The 20,865-nt window shown below is 42.7% G+C and overlaps 1 protein-coding gene across 3 annotated transcripts in view; it reads right to left on the bottom strand.

Moving 5' to 3' along the window:
* The window catches only part of PLCXD2 (phosphatidylinositol specific phospholipase C X domain containing 2), a 43,271-nt gene extending 28,117 nt beyond the window's left edge, over nucleotides 1-15,154 (bottom strand). For all 3 annotated transcript variants that reach the window (XM_036933119.2, XM_057502481.1, XM_057502490.1), the window contains exon 1: nucleotides 14,421-15,154. In XM_036933119.2, the coding sequence (XP_036789014.1) occupies nucleotides 14,421-14,583 (163 nt within the window). In that variant the 5' untranslated portion in view covers nucleotides 14,584-15,154. The remainder of the gene's footprint in view (nucleotides 1-14,420) is intronic.
* Nucleotides 15,155-20,865: the final 5,711 nt, after the last annotated feature.

The following is a 20,865-nucleotide window of genomic DNA, read 5'->3' as shown; positions in this document are numbered from 1 at the left end:
GAATTTTCCATAAATAATAAATGCCTTGACTCCATATGCTGCATTTCCCTTATTTAAAAATGACAGATTCCCAGAAAGAATGAGCAACTCCAGGGATGACACTTGCAAACTCTGGGCAGCCTTTTATTTGCCCCTGCAGTGGGATAACCTACCTAAATTTCCCAGTGACAGTGGCATCTAGAATAAGTTTAGAAAACAGAGACCAGCCCCATCTTTCCTTTCCTTTCCCCTGGTTATAAAAAAACAAAAAATAAAGGCACAGGTGATGTGTTCATTCATTCCTCCCCCTCTTCCCCACTTACACACGATTGGACTATTTCTCTTACTTCTCTAATAAACCAGTGGAAAATACAGTCAGAATCGCAAGACTCTATTCTTCCACTGACATTTTTAAAGGTCAAGGGCTCTTGCATTGTACGTAATGGTATGTCCCTCCCACATGCATGAAAAAGATGGCTGTGAGAATTAGGTGGTGGCAACCTTTGAAAGTTCACTGGGGCAAAAAGACTTGGTTTACTACAAGTCTGCCAACCACTTATGCTGAGATAGCTTCTTTTCTAGAGTTAAGGGAAATTAAAATCAAAGGACGAATTCATTCAGCTATTGTTTTCCACCCCTGCTCTTTATTGATTTTAATATGGTTACCCTCTCAATAATAAAGACTTCCAAAAGAACTGGATCAATGCCATATATATAGGACTTAGTTTTCAAACATTTTCTTTCATAGTAGAGGCTTTCTCTTTTCTGGACTCTTGTCGAAAATCAGGTGTTACCTCTCAAAGAGATTCCGTCTTCTGGGGAAGCCAGTTGGCCTAACTCCATTTAAGTTTCCCTCTCTGAAGGAAAAACTTATTTTGGGGGAATCACGTATTCTGTATATTTTCCTGTAGATATCTCTCCTTCCCTTCAGGTTATAAATTCATACTGGAGGTCACTTGCTCTATATGCAAATTTAGGAAGGTGAGTGAAATGAGCCTTGGGGTCTCTTGTACCTCTTGTAGCCTCAGAGATCACAGAAACCTCTTTATCCAAGAGTTAAAAGCATCCCAGAGACATTCTGTTTACCTTCCCAGTGTCCGCATTTCAGTTCCTTCATCATGAACTCGCTGGGCATCCCTGGAATTGGGGGTGGGGGCTCACATCTGAATATAGCTAACAACTTCAGTTTCCTGAGTGTTTATTATGTACCCAATGCCAGGCTCAGGCTGGGCACTTTTCAAACCTGATCTCATTTGATCTCTGCCACAGTCCTGCAGAGCAGTGATATCTGCATTTTACAGATGAGGAAACTGAGGCATGGACTGGTTTTTGTGACTATTTCGGGTGATAAAAGTCACAAGTGGCTGCCTGGTACAGAAACCCAGGTCTATCAGATCCCAATCCACACAAGAGTACTTTAGGGATATTACAGCTTCCATATCCATTCTGAGTGAACAAGTCAAATGCATTGAGCATTTATTTTTGATAACATGGTTATCACAGGGTTTATTTTTAGACTTAAATGCTTGGTCCTCACCCCATTGCAGGAAAACTGATGGAGAAATTAAAGTGATTTTAAATTCTGTAAAGGCATGAAGAATTTCTTTGTAGGGACACAGGAGGGCACTCTAACCTTCTCTCAGTTCCATTTTCCTGGCAGTTTCACAGCTCAGGGCCTTGAATCCCAGACTGGTTCTGCTCTGATTACTTATCCGAAGTTCACATTATAAATTCATACTGGAGGTCACTTGCTCCATTTGCAAATTTAGGAAGGTGGGTGAAATGAGCCTTAGGGTCTCTTGTACCTTGAGAATCAGATGATTCCAACTAATTTACAGCTTACGAAAGGAATTTATGACCCTATTTGAACAAGGATTGTTAATCACTACAAATAAATGTTTTTTCGTACCTACTATAGTTAAGCAGAAAATGTGCTTGTATATCTAACTCATCATGTTTGCAAAAAGTAAATCAATCCCAAGCTTGAAGCTGGTATTTTTTTTGGTTCATCTGAGAATTTTATCAGGTTGGTGGAGAATTCCGTTCCCCTCACACAGCTTCAGGTCCTCATTTTTGCAAGGATGATCTTCCTGTTGGCTAGTGTTGGATCTGCACATTGATGGAAAACACTAGCCAGTACCTCACTTATTGTTTAACATTTATATGACAGTTCCCTTCACTCCAAAGGGTGGCATTTGCTTTGTGGGAAATTTTTATGAAACTTATTGTGGGGACTTTGAAAAAAAAAAAAAAACACCTTCATAGTCACCTAGCTTAGTTGAAATTTTTCACAGGGCAGGGATATTTTAAGATTCATATGACAAACTGCAGAATGGCTGGGATCCAGGAAGCTCCTCAGTCCCTTCAAAAACAAGAAGGGAACTTTCTGGTAAAAGAAGGACTCAGCCAGGTGCTGACAGAGGAAAGGGAAGAAGGAGGGACAATCCCACAAGTATCCATCCCAATTACAGGAAAAGATGGGTTTAAAGGAAACTTGTACATTACACACAGAGGGGAAAGTGAATGAAAACACTCTGGAAGAGGAGTATTCTGACAAGACCACACATCTGCTAAAAGTTTCTGCTGATCTTTTCATATAGAGGCAGAAAGATTTTTTTCTCTGCTGGAGCCTTGCTGGGCGATTACTACACAGACCACTTAAACCACTGGGCTGTCTTTGTTCTGAGTCAATAAAAAGCCTCCTAGATGTCTGGCCTTGAAAAAAAAATGTGACTTCTTCAGCCAGAATAGGTTAGCAGGCAGTCCTTCAAACAGAACCATCCTCATGGGTGCTGAGGCATTAGAGTTCTGGCAAGGAAACAAATGCCTCGGATGAAATGAAAACTACTCTTTTTTACAACCTACAGAAGGATTTGAAGTTACAGCCCAACATTCGGTCAATCTCCAACTCTATAAATGTCCTTTAGTCAAATGTAACTAAATGAATTTGGCAAGACCTAGAGTTTACAGTTTTAGTATTGTTACCAGGATGTTTGTTGCAATTTGTTTCACTTCTCTGTGACTCAATTTCTTCATCTGCAAAATGGAGATAATAGTATTTGTCACTGGGTTGTGCAGATTAACTGGATAGACGTTAAGTAAAGTAGAGCATACCAGTCACCGAGTAAATGCTTTATAAGTGTTATGTAAGTTCTTCTTCTGCCTATTCTTATTTTCTTTTTATTTAAAGCCTTGGAACACCTTGAGAAGACTTTGCAAGTTATAAGTTTGTTTCTTACCCCAGGCACTATTACTTTCTGTGTGTCCTAGTTTTTCCTTAAATTAACTAGAAATACCTGCCCTTTATGCTTAAATACTTTGTATATACTTTGAGGTTCCATTTCTCTTTCACTCTCTCCCTTTTTTCCCATAGGTCCCTATTCTGAATCAGAAGCTGGGTATACGGAGATGAACAACACTGTTGTATAGAGCAGAAAGGCAGGTAATTCCAGTTGCACAGAATGTGTCCCATGATGCAGGTGCACATGAAGACCTGAGCTGTTTCTTGAGAGATAAATCGTAATTGGTCAAGTGAAGTGGGGGATGGTGGGAGGATGTTATGCTAGAGGAAAGAGAATGTTCAAAGACTGGAAGAAAGAGCATAGTTTTTTCAGGGTTTTCTTTGGGCCCTCAGTTATCACTGGCTCCCTGGAGCCTATGAGATAAAGCACGAAGTGCGCAGCACCACACTGAAAACTTCTCAATCTGGCTTAAGTCTGTCTTTCGTGTCCTTTCCCATTTCTTCCTCCTGTCACTTGTACAGAGAGCTATGGCAGTCCTTCTCCACTCCCTGAAGGTGCCCTTGCCTTCCCAGCTCTAATTCTATTCACTTGGGTCTTCTGTCTGGAACGCCCCTCCTGCCCACGTCCTACCCATCCTTCAGTCTGGCTGTTCCTCAACCGGCATCTGGAAGTAGCCCCTCCCTTTCTCAGGTCCCTGCAGTTTGCTTGTTTCTTTGCCTCAGTGTCTCTCACTGCATTCTGCTTTTATTGGCTTCATTTTAACCAAAGTATCTTTCCTACAAGATTACAAACTACAGCGTGTTGAAGGTTTCCTAATAGTGTCTAGCATGATGCAAGGCACATATTAGTTAATCAAGAAAGGTTGATAATAATCATAACTAGACAACCAAAATTTATGCTTGCTTTGTGCTAGGCAATATTTTAAGCACATTATATGTATTATTTTATTTCATTGTTAAACAAATAGGTTGCTTAGTAAAGAATTTAACCTTGTCTAAGAGAATTCTGGTCTTTGTTCTTGGACCTGGGAAGTAATCTGTTATACCCTTGCAATATTCTGCTGGATAATAGTATTTTTGTTTACCTGAGGCTTTGGAGCCACAACAAAAAGTCTAAGGAGGAGATTTATGGTGGTGGCTTTGAGTCACATGAATGTAGACCTGACCTGGAAGGGGCTGGATACTGAGGTCAGCCGTGTGGAACCTTAATAAAGACTCTGGACACCCAGGCTCAGATGAACTTCCCTGGTTAGCAGTACTTCATGTGTACTGTCACACATCCATACCAGGAAAGTGGCACTGTCCACAACTCCAGGGATGAGGGCAGCTGGAAGCTTCTTATTTGGAAATTTCCTAGATTTTGACCTCTTCACATGGTGATTTTCATCTGTAGCTTTTAGCCGTAATAAACAGTAACAGTGAGTGTAATGCTTTCAGTGAGTTCTGTGAGTCCTTCTAGCAAATTATCAAACCTAAGGGTGATCTTGAGGACCCTCAAACTGGTAATTCATGTCAGAGTGAGGGTGGTCTTGTGGGCTATCTTTCTCTAACCTTGCATTTGTGAAGTTGGCACTACAATTGTCTCCATTTTACAGTTGAGAAAACTAATGGACAGAAAGGTTAAACTTTGTATTCAAGGTCATGTAAGTAGCAAGTATGATTTGATCCTAGGTATGGTAAAACAGAACCCAAACTCTGAACTATTTTTCTATACTGGCCCCTGTGTATAAAAATTAAATGTAGAGATACAATAAAAAACATTAAGAACAGGCAAAATGAACCTCCTTAAAAGATGAAAATATTTAGGGCAGCTTTTGCAGAAAACATCTTGTATTACAACTCAGGTATTTAATCTCTATGAATAAATTTGCAATAAATTTGATGAACAGATTATAATTTTGCATGTTAAAATATTTCTGTTGCCTGAGCTAAGGTACATACTCATTTGCAAATATATGTATGAAAAGTGGGCCTTATGAGTATTGAATATAGCAAAAGATTTGCTTAAAATAACAAAAACTGACTCTTGTTCCATTTTAATTACTTGCATATGACCCAGCTCAAAATCATGTGTCTGTGAGCTTAGCTGAATGTGCTTGTCTCTCTGTGTTCCCATGGCATTTTGTACACTCTTAATGAACTTGGGTCACTGTGTGATAATTATTTCTGTATCTGTCCCTGACATCTGACTGTGAGGTTTTGAGGGTGGGACCATGTCTAATTCTTGCCCCCATCTTTACAGTTCATAAGTATCTGGCATATGGTTGGTACTGAACAAATGTATATAGAATACACGCAAGCATAGCAATTGAATGAACAGATGTATAGAGTTGCCTCAGGCAGGTAAGCCCGGGTCTCCTGATCCTCTCCCAAACTTCTCCTGGTCCATCCATCTTCTTATAATTGGCAGCATTCACTCTCTGCACCTCCTCACCCCCAGCACTTGTATACCCCCAACTCCTTTTATCTCCATTTGTTCTTCTACCTTGAGTTATCTGGGTCAGTGAAGAGGAATGTGTCAGAAAACGCAGAGGAAAAAATAAACCAGAAAGGATAACTGAAGGAGCAACTATTATAAAAGAGTGCATTGAAAAATTTAAAAGGGAAGGTCTCAGAGAGTACATTTCCTGCAACTTATGCCTACGTAAATTACCTTTTAATAACATCTCCTTTGGGGGTCTCCCATTTCACACACCTGAATTAGGTCCTTGGGAAAAATGCAGCATTTGTAAAGAACTTGACACCATACTAACAAGAGCAGGAAGCTGAGGCATCTTTAGCATACACAAAATCCAGCCAACATGAGTCCAAAGTTCAAGATCAGGGGGCCATTTAGCAGTTTCCTAAACCAAACAATAACATCTTTCAAATTTGCCAATCCAGAGGGATAAACTTCACTTCTCAGACTTGATATTTCCATGGGGCATGTGAGAGAGTGTTAATAATAACCACCAAACTGCCAGCAAAATATGAAAGGGCCATGCAGCCAATTTAATTTTTAATCAGGTGCCTATTGAATTTGTAATTATTCACAATGCAACAAAGCACCTGTTTTAAGGCAGAACACTTGGAAGTAGAGGATGTTGCCAGCTTATTTTTTTAAGTGTTGAGAAGGCAGGAGGAACCCCACCGTCTGAGAACAGACATCAATCAACCTGGGAGTCAGAGTGTCGGTCCTGGTCTACCTGCAACTGGCTCGATGAAGACTGGGGTAAATCGGAGGTTTTCAGGGTGCTTTTTAGACCTGGAATGTTGTCAGATGAAGTATTTATAGAAAAACAAATATAACCAGAGCTTCTCTGGTTAAAGGCCTATCCCAACAGTCCCCACATGGGCCCTGAGAAGCTCTGAGGGGACCCGAGGCCCCACGAGGGCTCTGTGGGACACCATGGGAATTTCATTGCTCTAGATAATCACCAAATCGGCCCCAACGTCCTCTGATCAAGAGTCATCCCTTCTCAGAAGCCCAGTCTACCAAGCTTTCCTCCTCCTATCAGGGACGGAACTGGGAATTGGTTTTTTGAATGTTACAGTACTCTATGTTCCTTCTCTTTCTTCTGTTTGAATTTTGGCTCCCCTCTCTTAGAAGAAGATCATAACTTCATGAAGAGCAGGGATGAGAATCCCATTCACCTGATTTAAGACAGTATCTGGCACAAAAGGGCACTCAATGGATATCCTTTCAATAGATGATTTCCTTTAAATAAACACATTTTTAAAAACATGGGCAGTGAGGACCAAAAGAAGCAAGGGGAATAAAGAAGCAGCAATACTACTTTTTTTTAGTCCAACTGCCCCAATGTGCTCACAGAACTCTCCCGCCAGGACGATACCCTGAGCTCCAGCCCAGGGAGGAGGGTGGGATGCGCTTTCACCTTTATCTGTATGGCATTTTTGTTCATCTGGTTTCAATTGTACTTTAAGACTATGTCTTTCAGTATATAAGCCTGCAAATCATACATACTCATAAAATACTCATCCTAGTCTGACAGTCTAGGAATTTTTCAGTTCCACTATTTCTGCAGACTGATGCTGTACTTCCAGACATTTGCATTGCAGGGTACAAGTGCTTCCTATTTCTTTCTTTTATTTTGATATTGTCAGGTCTGTAGAGAAAAATAACTGACAGACTATTCTCTGAGAAGAAATTATACCTTATAGCCAATAGGTCTACAACCACTGGAAAAATTTTAAAAACCTATTATTTTCTTAGAAAATTTCAGCTGCTTAGTAGACAGTGAATACAAGAAAGACTGCTGATGTTTCACGGCTAACACAACACCTTCCCCTTAGAGCACCGCAGGCCTCTGTGGCCAAGCCCAGTTTACTGTGCAGCTAATAGAGACCTACTAATGTAATCCCCCCTAGTACTGTTTGATCCCCATGGGCGCTCAGCAATATGATCCAGATTCCTACAGATGTGGGAAAGCGGAGGATTCCTGCTCAGCCACGTGTAAATACTCAAATACATTTAGTCACAGTTCTCTTACACCTAAATTTGGTTCTTGATGTGTGTTCAAATTCTTTCACACACAAAAACACACCCACCTATTACAATGTCTGTAAATAATCCTTCCTCTGCAGGCCTAGTTTGAAATTCTAATTAGGATTAGTCAGCATTTGCCAAGTGGTTTGGGCTTTTCCGAAGGCAGTTATAGGATGCTAAAGCATTTCACCACCATTGCCTCTAGTGCGCCTGCACTTACTAGCTCTTAGAGGCTGAGGAGACATGTGGGGCCAGCCTGGACCCTGGAGTGGAGGTCAGGTCACGTGTTAGAAACTACATCCTTGGCTTTGGGAGTGCGTCTGAAACAGCGGCATGCAGGTGAAGGCAGCAGGCTCCTAGGCTGTGAAATGTCAGCGGACATGTTTTGCAGATCTTTATAAAGGGTAAACAATGACAAGCATTAGGGTTTGGGCTCTCTCAGTGGTGAGGCCAAAGTCGTAGCTCAGTGTGTGTGTGTTGGGTAACGGGTAACGTGTGTGGGGAGGATGGGGATCTGGGGAAGGTAAGGTGTATGTTTGGAGGGATCATGAAGCTATTCGATGGTTGGGGAAGAAGGTCTAAAATATGTATAAAATTTGTTCAAAGGAAAATCATTGTAATATCCCCACTCCTGAGCAGAGAACAAAATGACTGGGTTAGGACGGCAAGTGAGGGGGAAATAAGGAGAGCCGAAGCAACGTTAACAATCTGGTCCTGTCACAGGGAGCTGAGGTTTTCCCAAGGGCTTTGGATAGCTAGAGATGACAATGCTTGATAGCTAAACTTGGGATGGGCGGACAGAGGAAACAGCTAGAGGACCTTCTGGATCTCTTCATCAGCCGCCCTTCTACTGCATTTAAGACTTCCTTGGTGAGTCACTTCCTGGGCAACCCTCCATGTATCCGCCCCTTAAATCTAAGTCCCCTCGAGGGGATGACCATTCAAGGTACCCTGATCTGATCAGCAGAGAAGACTGAGCCCCATGGCTTAACTGAAGCTAGCTCTTTAAGTGACTTTTAAGTAAATTACCTGAGGGTAAGGACTGCATCTCACACCTCTTTTTTGTTGTCCAACCAGGCACAGGCTTTCAGTAAATGACTACAGTGATTAATTTTTTATAAAAGTACACATTATTTTGTGACATAAACTATTCTAAGTGTGCTATATGAATTAAATAACTTAATTCTCACACTTAACAAATAAGGTAGCACCACCCTTTTCTCTGTTTTACAGAGGACACGGAAGCACAGAGAGGTTAAGGAACTTTCCCAAGGGCACAGAGTCATGGGAGACAATTCCAGACACTGTGGCTCCAGCTATAATAGTCTAAACCAGTCCATGATTCTGCCTCTTACAGACATGCTGGATTCCTGAATCCCTTCTGATTTTGTGTAATTGGCAGCGTGGGAAAATTTAGGGAGTGATGAGCCTTCTTAGAAGAGAAACTTACTGATGGGAACACCAAAGTCACAGCCTCTTTTTATTCTTCACCATGACCAAACGGGAAAAAATGAACAATAGCAACAATAACCTGTTCCCACTTAAGAGACCATTCTGGTCCCATGTGACTTTTGTTCTTAACGGGGCCAGTCCTGGTCCTGGTGGATGCCCTCGGGTCCTTGGTTTTCCACAGAGGTCCTTCTTGGGTCTTTGTTCTCTACAGCCTGGAATCCTGTAGGCGAATGGGTTTCTTCTAGGGCCGACTCATGGCTCATCCTATGCTTAAAAGGGAACCAACCTAAGGTATTTTATACTCTTTTGGGTCCCCACATCTCTTTCAGATGCACCAGACCCAATCCAACTTCCAGAAGCAGGATTTGAGCAGAGATTCTTTCGTCCTGCCCACGGAGTGGGTGGGACCACAGGAGGAGAGCTGTGATAACCACCAAGTGGTCAAAGGCGGAACTGCATAGGAAAAGGGCAGATTCCAGAAAGGTAAAAAAAAAGAAGAGAAGGGAATGATCACAGGCAAGATGAGAAGAGAACCATCTGGGAACTGGAGAGCAGAGAGGACTGTCTGAGCAAGGCTTGACACTGGAGATGGAGAGGCCAGGGGACAGGCTAGGCCAGTGGAGGAAGGTGAACAGGGGAACAAGAAATGAGAGCCGGCTGAGGCTGCAGCCAGACAGGAAATATGAGAAGCTCACATTTCACGTGGAAGAAGGAAAGCAGAAAGGAGGCAGGGCCAAAGAATTGTTCCTAGGACAGAGGCTGCACCAGAGTTCTGCTTCTGACTCTTCTGACCATTTTACTCTGCCTCAGAATTTTTATTTCTAATGGGGCTCAGTGAAGACCCTTATCTACAGCTCTAGGAATATTATGCAGAAATAACAAGCAACAGATTGGAAAATGTTCAGATTGCTTCACATGGCTATTTACACTAGGTGAACCTAACTAATCTATTCACAGCCAACATAATGGTAGCTGCAAGCTTTCCAGTCTTCTTACTCTCCGGTTCCGTGCATTACACTAGTCATTCAACAGTCACAATGACGGAGGCACTACCCTACACTAGGGATATAGGATTATAAAGGGAACCGAGTCATAGTCTCTGTGTGCAAGTCGTTCATCACAATGTGGAAGACAGGTACCTAAAAATAACAATCTGTTGAGAAATGCTATGTAAGAGATATTAACAAAGCATTACTTGAGGGGCAGGAGAAGGAATCCTCCAGCCATTTCCCAAATACACTCCCATCCCTTCTCTTAACTGGTTTATTTAATCTAGAATTCCCCTTCCCAATCCTGACACCCAAGCCACCCCTCGAAATTTTGACCATCCTTCAAATCCCAGATCAAATGCTATTATTTCAACAAAGCAGTTCCTAATCTTAAAAGCTGGAATTAATTTTTCCACTTTGTGTGCTTCTGTAACACTTGCTTTATATCTGCTACCCCAATTTTATATATATAGTCTTTGTCATAGAATGTAAACTCCTTTGACAGCAGGGTTGATGTCTGATTCATCTCAGGTCTTCCACAGGCCTGCACATGGAGGTTTCTTAAGATGTACTCAGGGTTTATTCATTTAGACCAACTGATCTATAGTCCCTTTAAAGATGCTAAAGTGAGGGAATCCTGCTTCTTCTGGCAATTTTGACTCCATGTTTGCACATGCCAAAAATAATTTCTTATTTTGAAGAGACATAAAAGAAATGGCCTTTAGATCTAAAATGACCCATTACCCTTCCAATCTCTTTCTACACTGGGAAAAAGAACAGACACAAAACTGCAACAACACACAAAAAACCAAAACCCTCAAATTAACCAAAGATTTTTAATTTGGAAAGGACTCTGTATTTCATTTAACCCAATATCATAATTACAAATGAGGAAACTAGGTCTCAAGAAATTCAGATATTTCTTCAGTATCACACATCCAGATCAACAGTATCAAATTTCAAAACCCTTAAGTTCAAGGCTCTTTCCAATAGGCCAAATAGTTTACCTTTAATAGAAATAAGGGGAAAAGCATGGTTAAAAAAAGAAAGATACAGCACTCAAATGTACAGAGGAAAAGAATTCATTGAAAAGCTGTACACATTACAGAAAAAAAAATTTCCTGTCAGTCCATTGGTCCATAAAAAAATATCATGCTTTCACCAACATCTAAAAATATTTGTAGAGTTTAAAGCTTTAATTAAAAAATCTGACTTCTGCAATTTCCAGGACCTTTACCCTTAGGGCCTCCAGTCATGCTGTACAGCTGGCAATGAGAATTGCTCTGAGGTTCTTCTCCAAGATATTTCACTATGTTTGGGTGACACTGGTCATTAAACAGGTGTTCTTAACAGTTGTGGAAGTAAAATAATACATCAGGGCTTTGCCGAGAGGTGCATGTTCGCACATGTTCTCTCCCATCATGACTTAGGCAGTGTAGCAGATGCACACAAACTGACATAGGTTACTCTGCCCCAGGTCTGTTATTGTTGCCAGAACCCCTGCCTTGTCCTACCCTTTCCCACGTCACTGGCGATCCACTCCCATCCTGACAGATCTGACCTAATCTTACAGATACCCTAGATTAGCACATGTGAGCACACATCCACGCAGACAGACACACAAAATAGGCCTAAGTACTAAGCTTGAACTTTAAACCTACTGGGTTCCAATTCTAAATGGGGATATATGTAAAATTGTAATTGTAAACAGGGAAATATGTATGAAATTACTCAGCTATGTAGTATGTACACATATATGTGGTGTCAATCTATCATGTATCTCTTCATAGTGATAAATAATCACTCATATAAGGACCACCTATTTTTAAAAAGTATTTCATCTGCTGCAGAAGATGGTCTGTGAAAACTGGTTTCCAGGTGGAGACTACTATCCACCCCAACACACACGTGCATGTGCACACACATACACACCACTGCTCTGTGCTTCCCAAGCGCCCCTTAGAGGCACAGGGACAGTGCATGAGTTTTGGAGCCAGTTACATATGGGCTTAAGTATTAGTTCTGCTATTTACTATCTGTGTGATCTTGAGAAAATTACTTAAGCTCTCTGGATAATAATTTTCTTATTTCCAAAATGTGGATGTTAATACTGGTTTAGGAGGCATAAGGATTCAAGGCAAATGTACGTTGGTGGGTGCTGCAGGGTGGTGCTCAGTAAATAATAGCTGTTATGATGCAGGTGAGGATGAAGGGAAGAGGGAGGGAGGAAGGGGTAAGAAGATGGTGGCCTCTACTTCCTGAATGCCTTCTGAAATCCAGAATTTCTCAGCAAGGCATGACAGAACTTGACTGCTAGCCTTTAGCTGGGGAAAATTAAACTTGAGGCAGGAGAAAGAGAACTAGTGTGGCAGGGCTGGGTCAGGGAGGGTCCATGAATGGCTAGCACTTAATATGTGATTTTCTTGTCTTGTATATACATACACACATACACACACACACATATATATATATATACACACACATGCATACACAGAACTCATGTCCTTCTGTTGCTGGGAAAAGGGCATTCATATTAGTGAACTCAGCATCTTTTGAGAAGTCACTGCTTTTGTTTTTGCTTAGAAGAACCAGATCTCCCTAAGCAGGGTGAACACATTCCTGTGTCCCATGGTGGCTAACCATAGAATTTCCAGTTACAGCAGCAGGCCCTGGCTGTTTGCTCCCTCTGACAATTCTTGTGACTGTGAGATCCCCAGAGACTGTGGACCAAATTTCCAGCTCCTTTCTGGAGTCATGGAGGCAGAGTCCAGAGCCCAGTGGTGGGCTGGGCTGCTGCTCTGACTGGAGCTGTCTAGGAAGGAGGAAGTCCAGGTATACCTGAGTGACAGAGCCTTCAGGGCCTGCCTAAGATGCCATGCTGGGTGCCAACACAGGCTCCCTGCCGAACCACCTGACTAAACAAGTCTGCTGGGAATCCTGAAGGCGAATGACTAATGCTGAAGGCGGCCTGTACATCACCGTGGTGATGACTCCACAGGCATCAATTAAGCATGGAAAAGACCTGTTCTGAGGCCTGACCATCTGGCATGTCCCAAAGAGCTGTAGTCAATGGCTGAGAAAACACAAGTGATTGTAACTATAAAGAGATTTGGCAGCCGTCTCCTTGCTCCAAAGCAACAAGAGCCCACGGGGACAATGAACCTGGACAAGCCACCAGAGAAGAGGTGGTAAGGAAAAGGCTGCAAGTGCAGTCAGCACTGTGCTTCCTCATGCATCGAAAGCAAAGATCTGGAGTTGCATGAGCTCATCTTTTTAGCCACCAAAAAGGCAGACTGCTCCCAGGGATGCTTGGGAGTTGGTCTGGCTGTCTAAGAGTGAATATCAATTACCATGTCTCCAGGTGAGACAAGGGCCTGGCAGCAGTCCATCCCCTGCTCCAAGGGCGCTTTTCAAGTACCAGCACCTAGGACTTTGCCAGTACATTAGGCCAGGATCATTGGAGTCCAAATGTCCTTCCCTAGAAATCACACTTCAACCAGCTTTGAAGTGGAAGGAGGAAGACATCTTTAACAGATTTAATGAGAATGATGTCAAGGTATAAACCCCCCCAGGACATAGTGGCTGGATCAGAAGTGCTTTTCAAGGCTTGCGTTCTAGATCAGTCAGGCAGACACCTGTGTATATATAGACAAGGCTTCAAATACCACACCTCATCACACCTAATGACTGCCTGTGACCTGTGACGAGTGCTTGCATTCTCTATTTCTGGCTTTTTCAACAATCAAATAATCTGTCTTTAGACTCTGTCCTGATTCTGAGCCTATTCTCTCATGTTAATCTATTTTTTTGTTTCTTTCTTCACTAGGCAAGGCAGATAAATGAGAGAGGAAATACTTTTCACTTTTAATTTGATCCAGATCTAACATTATTAATGACTGCTCATTACCCTTGACCTCTCCTTTTTTCTTTTAGGTGATTCAAGTAAATGCACAGCTCACATATCCTGGTCCTAACATTAAGAATGCAATGTTATTAGAATGAGGCTATCAAGTAAAAACAAAACAAAAAACCCCACAAACAAACAAAAAATGGTGCTTCTGTTCTCCTGAGACCCTTTTGCCAATGATGCAGTGTAGTTAAATCTGTTTACAAGCAGCTGCTTCAGTGTGGAGTTTTGGGTTGGAAATAAAAAGGTTTAGTTAAGGTCACTGACAATTATTTTCCCAGCACAATAGAAGAGCAACCCAGCCCATTAATGACACTAAAATGGCAGAAACAAACACAGTGGGAACAAGTAGGAATAGAAGAATACCTGGGATTGCCAGATTGGAAAGGGGGACGTTGTGGAGGTGAGAGGGGAGCGAGGCCATCCAGTCGGCATTGCAGACCTCCGATGATGTCTTTGTCCCGCTTGGGTTGGGGGAGCAGATGGTCCCCATCCTGAGTTTCCTCCTTACCTTCCTAACTGCTAGCATGCCTCTCTGTCAGTCAAACCGCCCTGGCTCAGCCCAGTGCCACTCACTCAGTGATCATCATTACCCGGGCTCTCTAGACATTTCAAGGCCACCCCTGTCACTCCAGTCTTGCCAAAAAGCTTCTCTGCCTAGGAGACGGGCAAATAGGTGGTTCCCTACCCCGCAGCACCCGCGGTTCCCACCCTCTCCGGCCCTGCCGTTGTTCCACCCCCTTAATCTGCTCAGACCCGGCTGTCTTAAACTTCTTACTTTCCCCTCTGGAGCCGGGGAAGGTAGGCCCTAGAGATAAATCTTACAGAAACTGAAACGTCCGACGAGCAGCCACGCCCGGAGCCACTCACACGACAGGTGCCCACACCGCACATAGACAAGCCGGTGTGCCTGTACACGCGCGAGCGCCGGGACGCACCATCATCAGCCTGATTTAGGCTTCTATGTATGTCACTGGGCTGGCACAGAGGCTGGGCCGGCCGCTCTCCCCCTCCCGGCTTCTCTGCACGAACTCCCCCTGCCCTGTGGTTTCCTGAAGGCGCTCACAAGTGTAACCGGCGGCGCTCGGACTCGCTGCAGCCCCGCCCCGCACTGCCGGGCAGATTTGCCGGGAGAGGCGGTTCGTGATTGGGCTCCGGCAGGGAGCGCTCCGATTGGCAGGCGCCCTCCCGGGCTGCCCCCTCGGAGCCGCTCCCACCCGCGGCGGCCCCCGACTCCGCCCTCTGTTACTCCGGCCTTCCAGCCCGCGGACCCCGCCGCTGCAGGCGCTGCAGGCACTGCAGGCCGGCAAATTTGCCGGCTTGGACCAGTGCCCTTCAGCCAGGTCTTCTTTCCTCTGGCTTTGCATGCAGCCAGCACTCAGACCTTAGACACAACCACAAGCGGTTTCTTTCCTTCCTTCTTTCCACATCAACACACTCCCGCGCTCGGACACACACACGCGCGTAATGACAATTATACAAAGTATTGCATTTTCAGTAAACCACAGAGGCAGCAGAAATACGAGGGGTAAAGAGGCCTAGAAAGGTGCAATATCTCATATTTGTCATCAAGGGTGGTTTGTGTTTCAAACATTACATAATTAAAATTCACCTACATACCGCTTATTCCCCTTTTACAGAGGAGGAAATAATGATGCTTTACATTTGTATCGCCGTGTTGTTTGGAACCTTCTTCTAATTTTTTTGTCCCCTTTGCACTTCTCAGTACCCCTATCAGGCAGGGAGGCTTGCTGGCACAATCCACTCATCAAAGAGGGAACGGAAGGCCAAGGGCATTCATGGAGCAGTGCGCGAGCTGACACTATTTGGAAATTCCATTTCTGAATGAGACCTTTAAGTTCCGACGTTTGTGAGCACACGCACCCGTTCCCCTGCTTTCTGAAATGTTCTCTACGCCTACAATGATACCTTTCCGTGATGGCAAACTGTAAGGTCTCTAACGATATGAGAACTTGGGATATAGATAATCACAGGAACATCCTGGCAAACGAGCAAATAAAAACACCCTGCCTTGATGGTGGGGCCCTGGAGGGCTTCGGACCAGGCAACTCATCAGTGACTCAGGTGAGGCTTATGGAAAAGAAACAGCAGCCTTTGCGAAGAGTAGACTGATGTTCAGAGCGCAGTAGGTCAGCTGACATTTAATCACCCACTGTTCCACCTCCTCTCCAAGGTAGCTCCAGAGCAGCGCTGACCCATCCCAGCCACCTTTCATTAAGTGTTCCTCCTGCTGCATGTGGCCACCTTTTGACATCATATTAAAATGTCCTCTTCCAGGCTATTCTTAACACTCATTTAAGCCTGCTTTTCAGCCTTTTGAACTGCATTATATTACTAAAAGTGTTTTTTTTCCCTTCTAGAGGAGTATCCCTTGGTTAATAAGAAGAAAGTAGACACTATCATGCATCTTCTGATGTCTAAAGTGCACTTCACCAGAGTGCTCTTTTTTCAAGTGTACTGCAGGATTGGGAGTAACTAGCTGTTTGAGTCAGTGAAATTGTTTTCCCCTAGAAAAAGCACTCTGTGAAGGAAATCCCAAGATTTCCTTTTGAAATGTCACCTCTTTGGGCTTCCTTTGAGGTGACAGGTGGTTTATAAAATTCCCAAACACAAAACTTTATGGAAGCTGCCTAAGGCAGGTAAAATGTGTTCTTTAAGCTCTATTGTACAATGTTGATTTCAATGTCATTTTTGCCCTTTCTTTCAGCATTTAGTGGAATGAGTGGCATATTAAAAAGCATTATACTTTAGACTTAGGGATATCACTGTGTGAGAACCAGAAAACAAGAGAAGTGGAACCCCTTCAGATGAGATGTTTTGTATCTTTATAAAACTGGCAGCTTTTTCTATCACAACTATGTGATTTGCTGAAGAAAAAAAACAGCTCAAAAGAAGTTAACACACTGGCTATATAACCTTGAATCAGTCTTGAAAGAAATCTTGCAAATGAAAACACAGCACCTAGTACAGTACTGGGCATATAGCAGGCTACGAAACTCCCCAGGATCTCATAGCTGGCTAGCAGCAGAGCTGTGACTCCAAGCCTCCTGATCATTGTGCTGGTGTCTTCCCATTACATGTTACCTAGTATTATTGTAAACATGGTAAAGACTGTTTATGACCAAAGTGTAGTAAAGAGTTGGGACTTTTCCCCCTATAAAGAAAAAGGGACATTGAAGGTTTTTGAGAAGGGGAGTAAAACAATTCACATTGTATTTTGGGAAGATAACTGGATTAACAAAGAATGGTTGGGGAAACACAGTGTCTCAGGTAACTTTTTGAAATCAATTATTTAAGCAACAGAAAAGTGAAGGAGCATGTGGAAGCTCCTGCACACAGACTAAATGCATACCCTTTCCTAACTGTGGTCCTTGCTTCCCCATTCCCACTTCTCATCTCCAAGGGCCTATAATTCCAGGGCCCAAGTAGACAGCCTGACTACCTCTGAAATTATTTTGCATCACTTGAAATTCTAATTAAATTTTTCATCCATTTTTGTAACATACAACAAAACCTGCTTCTAAGAATGCATCTACAAATTTTGTTTCCTTTTCTGGAATTTTTTTGTCCATTACTTGATCAAGGACCACAATGAATTCCTGAAGAGGTGACTGCAAGCTCTGCCCACTCTTGGAGGCTGTATTACATTTCGGAAGTTTCCAGGATGATTCATTTTCTTTGGGATCATGTCATAAATGAATAGTGAGGGTCCCAGAGCAAGCACCTAAGCAGCTTGCCATTTGGGTATGTCTGGTTGGCAGGGAAAGCTGGCTTGGGTTTTCTTTGATCGAAGACACCCTAAGAGCCTCAGAGTAAATATATTGACTCAATTATGCTGTGGCTGGGAATGTCTCAAGCCCCCACATCTGAGATTCTGTGCTGCCTCCCTTCCAGGTCTCTATGCTAGGTGGCAATAGATCAGATCTCAAAGAGAATCAGACCCAGGCACATGTTGGGTCAAGGGACATTACCTAGAGGTAAGTGAGGTGGTAGGTGCTTTGAATTCCAAGTTGATGTCTCAGTGAAGATTTTTTGCCTGGCTGGAGGATGTGGGAAGGGTGAGGGACTGTAATGAGGAGCCAGGAAAATTAAAGATGGAGGAGAATATAAGGCTGATTTGTTTCGTACCTCAGATCAGTGGAGTTTATCCCTAGTCATTCCCAACCTCCTTTCCCCAATTTAGGCCAAAACACTATGTGACAAGGATCAGAACAGAATAAAGAAATGTCCCCAACATGGGTGGTGCTGGGGATATGATGGCAGCAGCAGCAATTTCCTGCAGGACAGGGACATCACTGCAGCAGCTTAGACATTCAGGAACCTCCAAGGGAAGGGAAGTAACCACGCATACCGTCCTGTGAACACATGATACACTCAGACATTCCTGACATAAAAGGCAGAATCAGGAAAAAGGGATCCAGGCATTTGTTGATTAGGGCTAGAGTCAGAGACCATGTTTTTGTGACCCAGTCCCTAATTATGCCCAGGTGAGTGTCCTTGAGAAGTGAGGTGAGAGAGCAGCAGCTTAAATATGAACTCATGCTGTGTGGTGCCCCCCCCCACCCCTTATGGCCCATGGCTATGATTCTGTAATGAGATGAGAGTGAATGGCAGCTGTAGCCCATGTTAGATAGTTTCTCCCAGGTTTAAAAGTATGCTGCCCAGAGAGATCTTGATAGCCTCTGTGCCCTTTGTATTTATCAGACATCAGGTTTTTCTGGTATTCTTTAAGCAAAATTTCCTTTAATAACAGTGTTACCATAATGCTTTTGAGAGGAGCTAATAATAAGTGACGATTGTAAAATCAGTTTAATATCCATTTCACCTTCTACCACACCACTTTCCTGCAGTCTTCCACTCTTCATTCCTACCCCACCATTACCTCCATAAAAGGTAACTGAAATGAAGGCCTCAGAGCCTTTCTTTTCCAGCTAGTTAGCTGCAAAGTGCCTGATTTAATATGTTTTGGAGCCACCTTCTGGTACTAAAGGCACACTTCACAAACACAATAAATTTCCATTTCAATTATCCCAAAAGGATGCAAACATCACCAGCACCAGGAGGAACACCCCGGGGGCACAGGCAGAAAGAGATTCCTGCGTCACACTCAAACCTGACAGAATTAGATCCCTGGGGCAGCCTTTTAAATGAGCTCCCAGAGGCATTTCAAAATCTCAAGAGCTTTATTTAGATTAAGATTGAAATATCAAACAATTTCTTTTTTTAAAAGAAGTTAGAACAGGTAGAATGCAAAGGGAGGATTCCTGTCCATGTTGTGTATAAATTCATGCAATTAGAGAAGAATAATCTGGCAGAAATAGTTGATTTTGGCTGAACTGGCAGGAAGACCAATTGCTCTTCCTATTTACCCCACCCCAAGTTTTCTGAAAATACAACATTATAAGACTGACATTAGCAATTAGGAGAACTTGTATGGACTAGGGTGTGTATTAGTGATCACTTGACCTTCAGTCACAATTAGAATGGTCTCTGTATATTTGCTATTGATTTAGCAAATTTAATCTTAAGAAGGAATGCATTCTTTTTTAATGACCTGATTTTGCATTTTGCGTTGCTGATGTCAGTTGGAAATAGCAGGATGATACACATCATCTATGGAGTAAATGTCAGGGTAATTGAGAGCAGATTATCACACTCTCCCAACTTTATTATTAAAATTATAACTTTGAGAAAACAACTTCAACTAACAAAAATAATTCTTTTTTCAAACAAAGTAAATAAATGCATTTCAATATAAATAAAAATAATGAATCATACTGTTCTTCCCTTATCAACTCTCTCTCTGAATATTAGGGGATAGTCAAAAGCCCTTAGTATGTTTCTTGGTCATTTGATGGTTTGTTTCAAAGGATTCTGATCTGCTTAATTAAGTCTCTGCAGTTATGTGTCTTGATACACCTTTCCTAAACTGCAGAAACTGGTCATGGAGTAAGTTATAGTCTTAAAAAAATCCATCTATTGGTGCCCACAGGTTCCACTTCCTTTTAGTAGAATATGTAAAAGAGAGTGTAAAGTTTATCTCACACATCTTTCTGCTTCAGCATAAAGTGTAAAGAATGTTCTAGAAGTCAGAATTAGGCAATATAATGAAGTGGGGGAAGAAATGAGTCCCTATCACTGGAAACATTCAAGCCAAGTTTGATAACAATAAGGCAGTAATGTGGTAGAGGGGATGGAAGCATTGAATGGAAGTTTTCTAGTCTCTCCAACCACATTCTGTTTATTTCCTCCTCCAGCTGTAGGTAACTTTTACCGTTACACAAGGTAAATTCAAATCTTAGACTCCTTTTGCTGGAACTTGGATTATTGGAACTGTAAGGCAGAAAGACAGAAATGAATGGGGTGAAAAGCAGAGAGAGTCCCCCAAAGATGACTCAGGGAGTTGATCAAATAGAGCCAGAAAGCCAGAAATGATTTAGAGAGTTAATCAGATAAAGCCACAGGGTCCAAAAGTGACTCAGGAAATGTCCAGGGTCTCCCTAGATAAGAAACATCAGAAGCACAGGAACAGCACAGCCCCTGTCCCCGTTTCACCAATCAGAACAAGCCTAGAGAACTGACAGCTGTCAATCAAGGATCTCTCTGCCCTGCCAAAACCACATAAAAGAAGCCATAGAATGAGCTATCTTATCTTAGGCAGGCCCTCTCTGTTACTCTGTGCAGAGTGTATTAAAACTTACTTTGCTTTCTTGACTTGGTTTCTTGTCTCACTATATCTGACTTCCCTGTGACACTGAGCCGAGTTCTTTCCTTCCTAACATATTTTGGT

The sequence above is a fragment of the Manis pentadactyla genome, chromosome 1 (assembly GCF_030020395.1).
Source record: "Manis pentadactyla isolate mManPen7 chromosome 1, mManPen7.hap1, whole genome shotgun sequence".
NCBI classification, from domain to species: Eukaryota; Metazoa; Chordata; class Mammalia; order Pholidota; family Manidae; genus Manis; species Manis pentadactyla.
The sequence above is the reverse complement of the archived record's forward strand: the minus strand, read 5'-3'. Positions and strand labels throughout refer to the sequence as shown.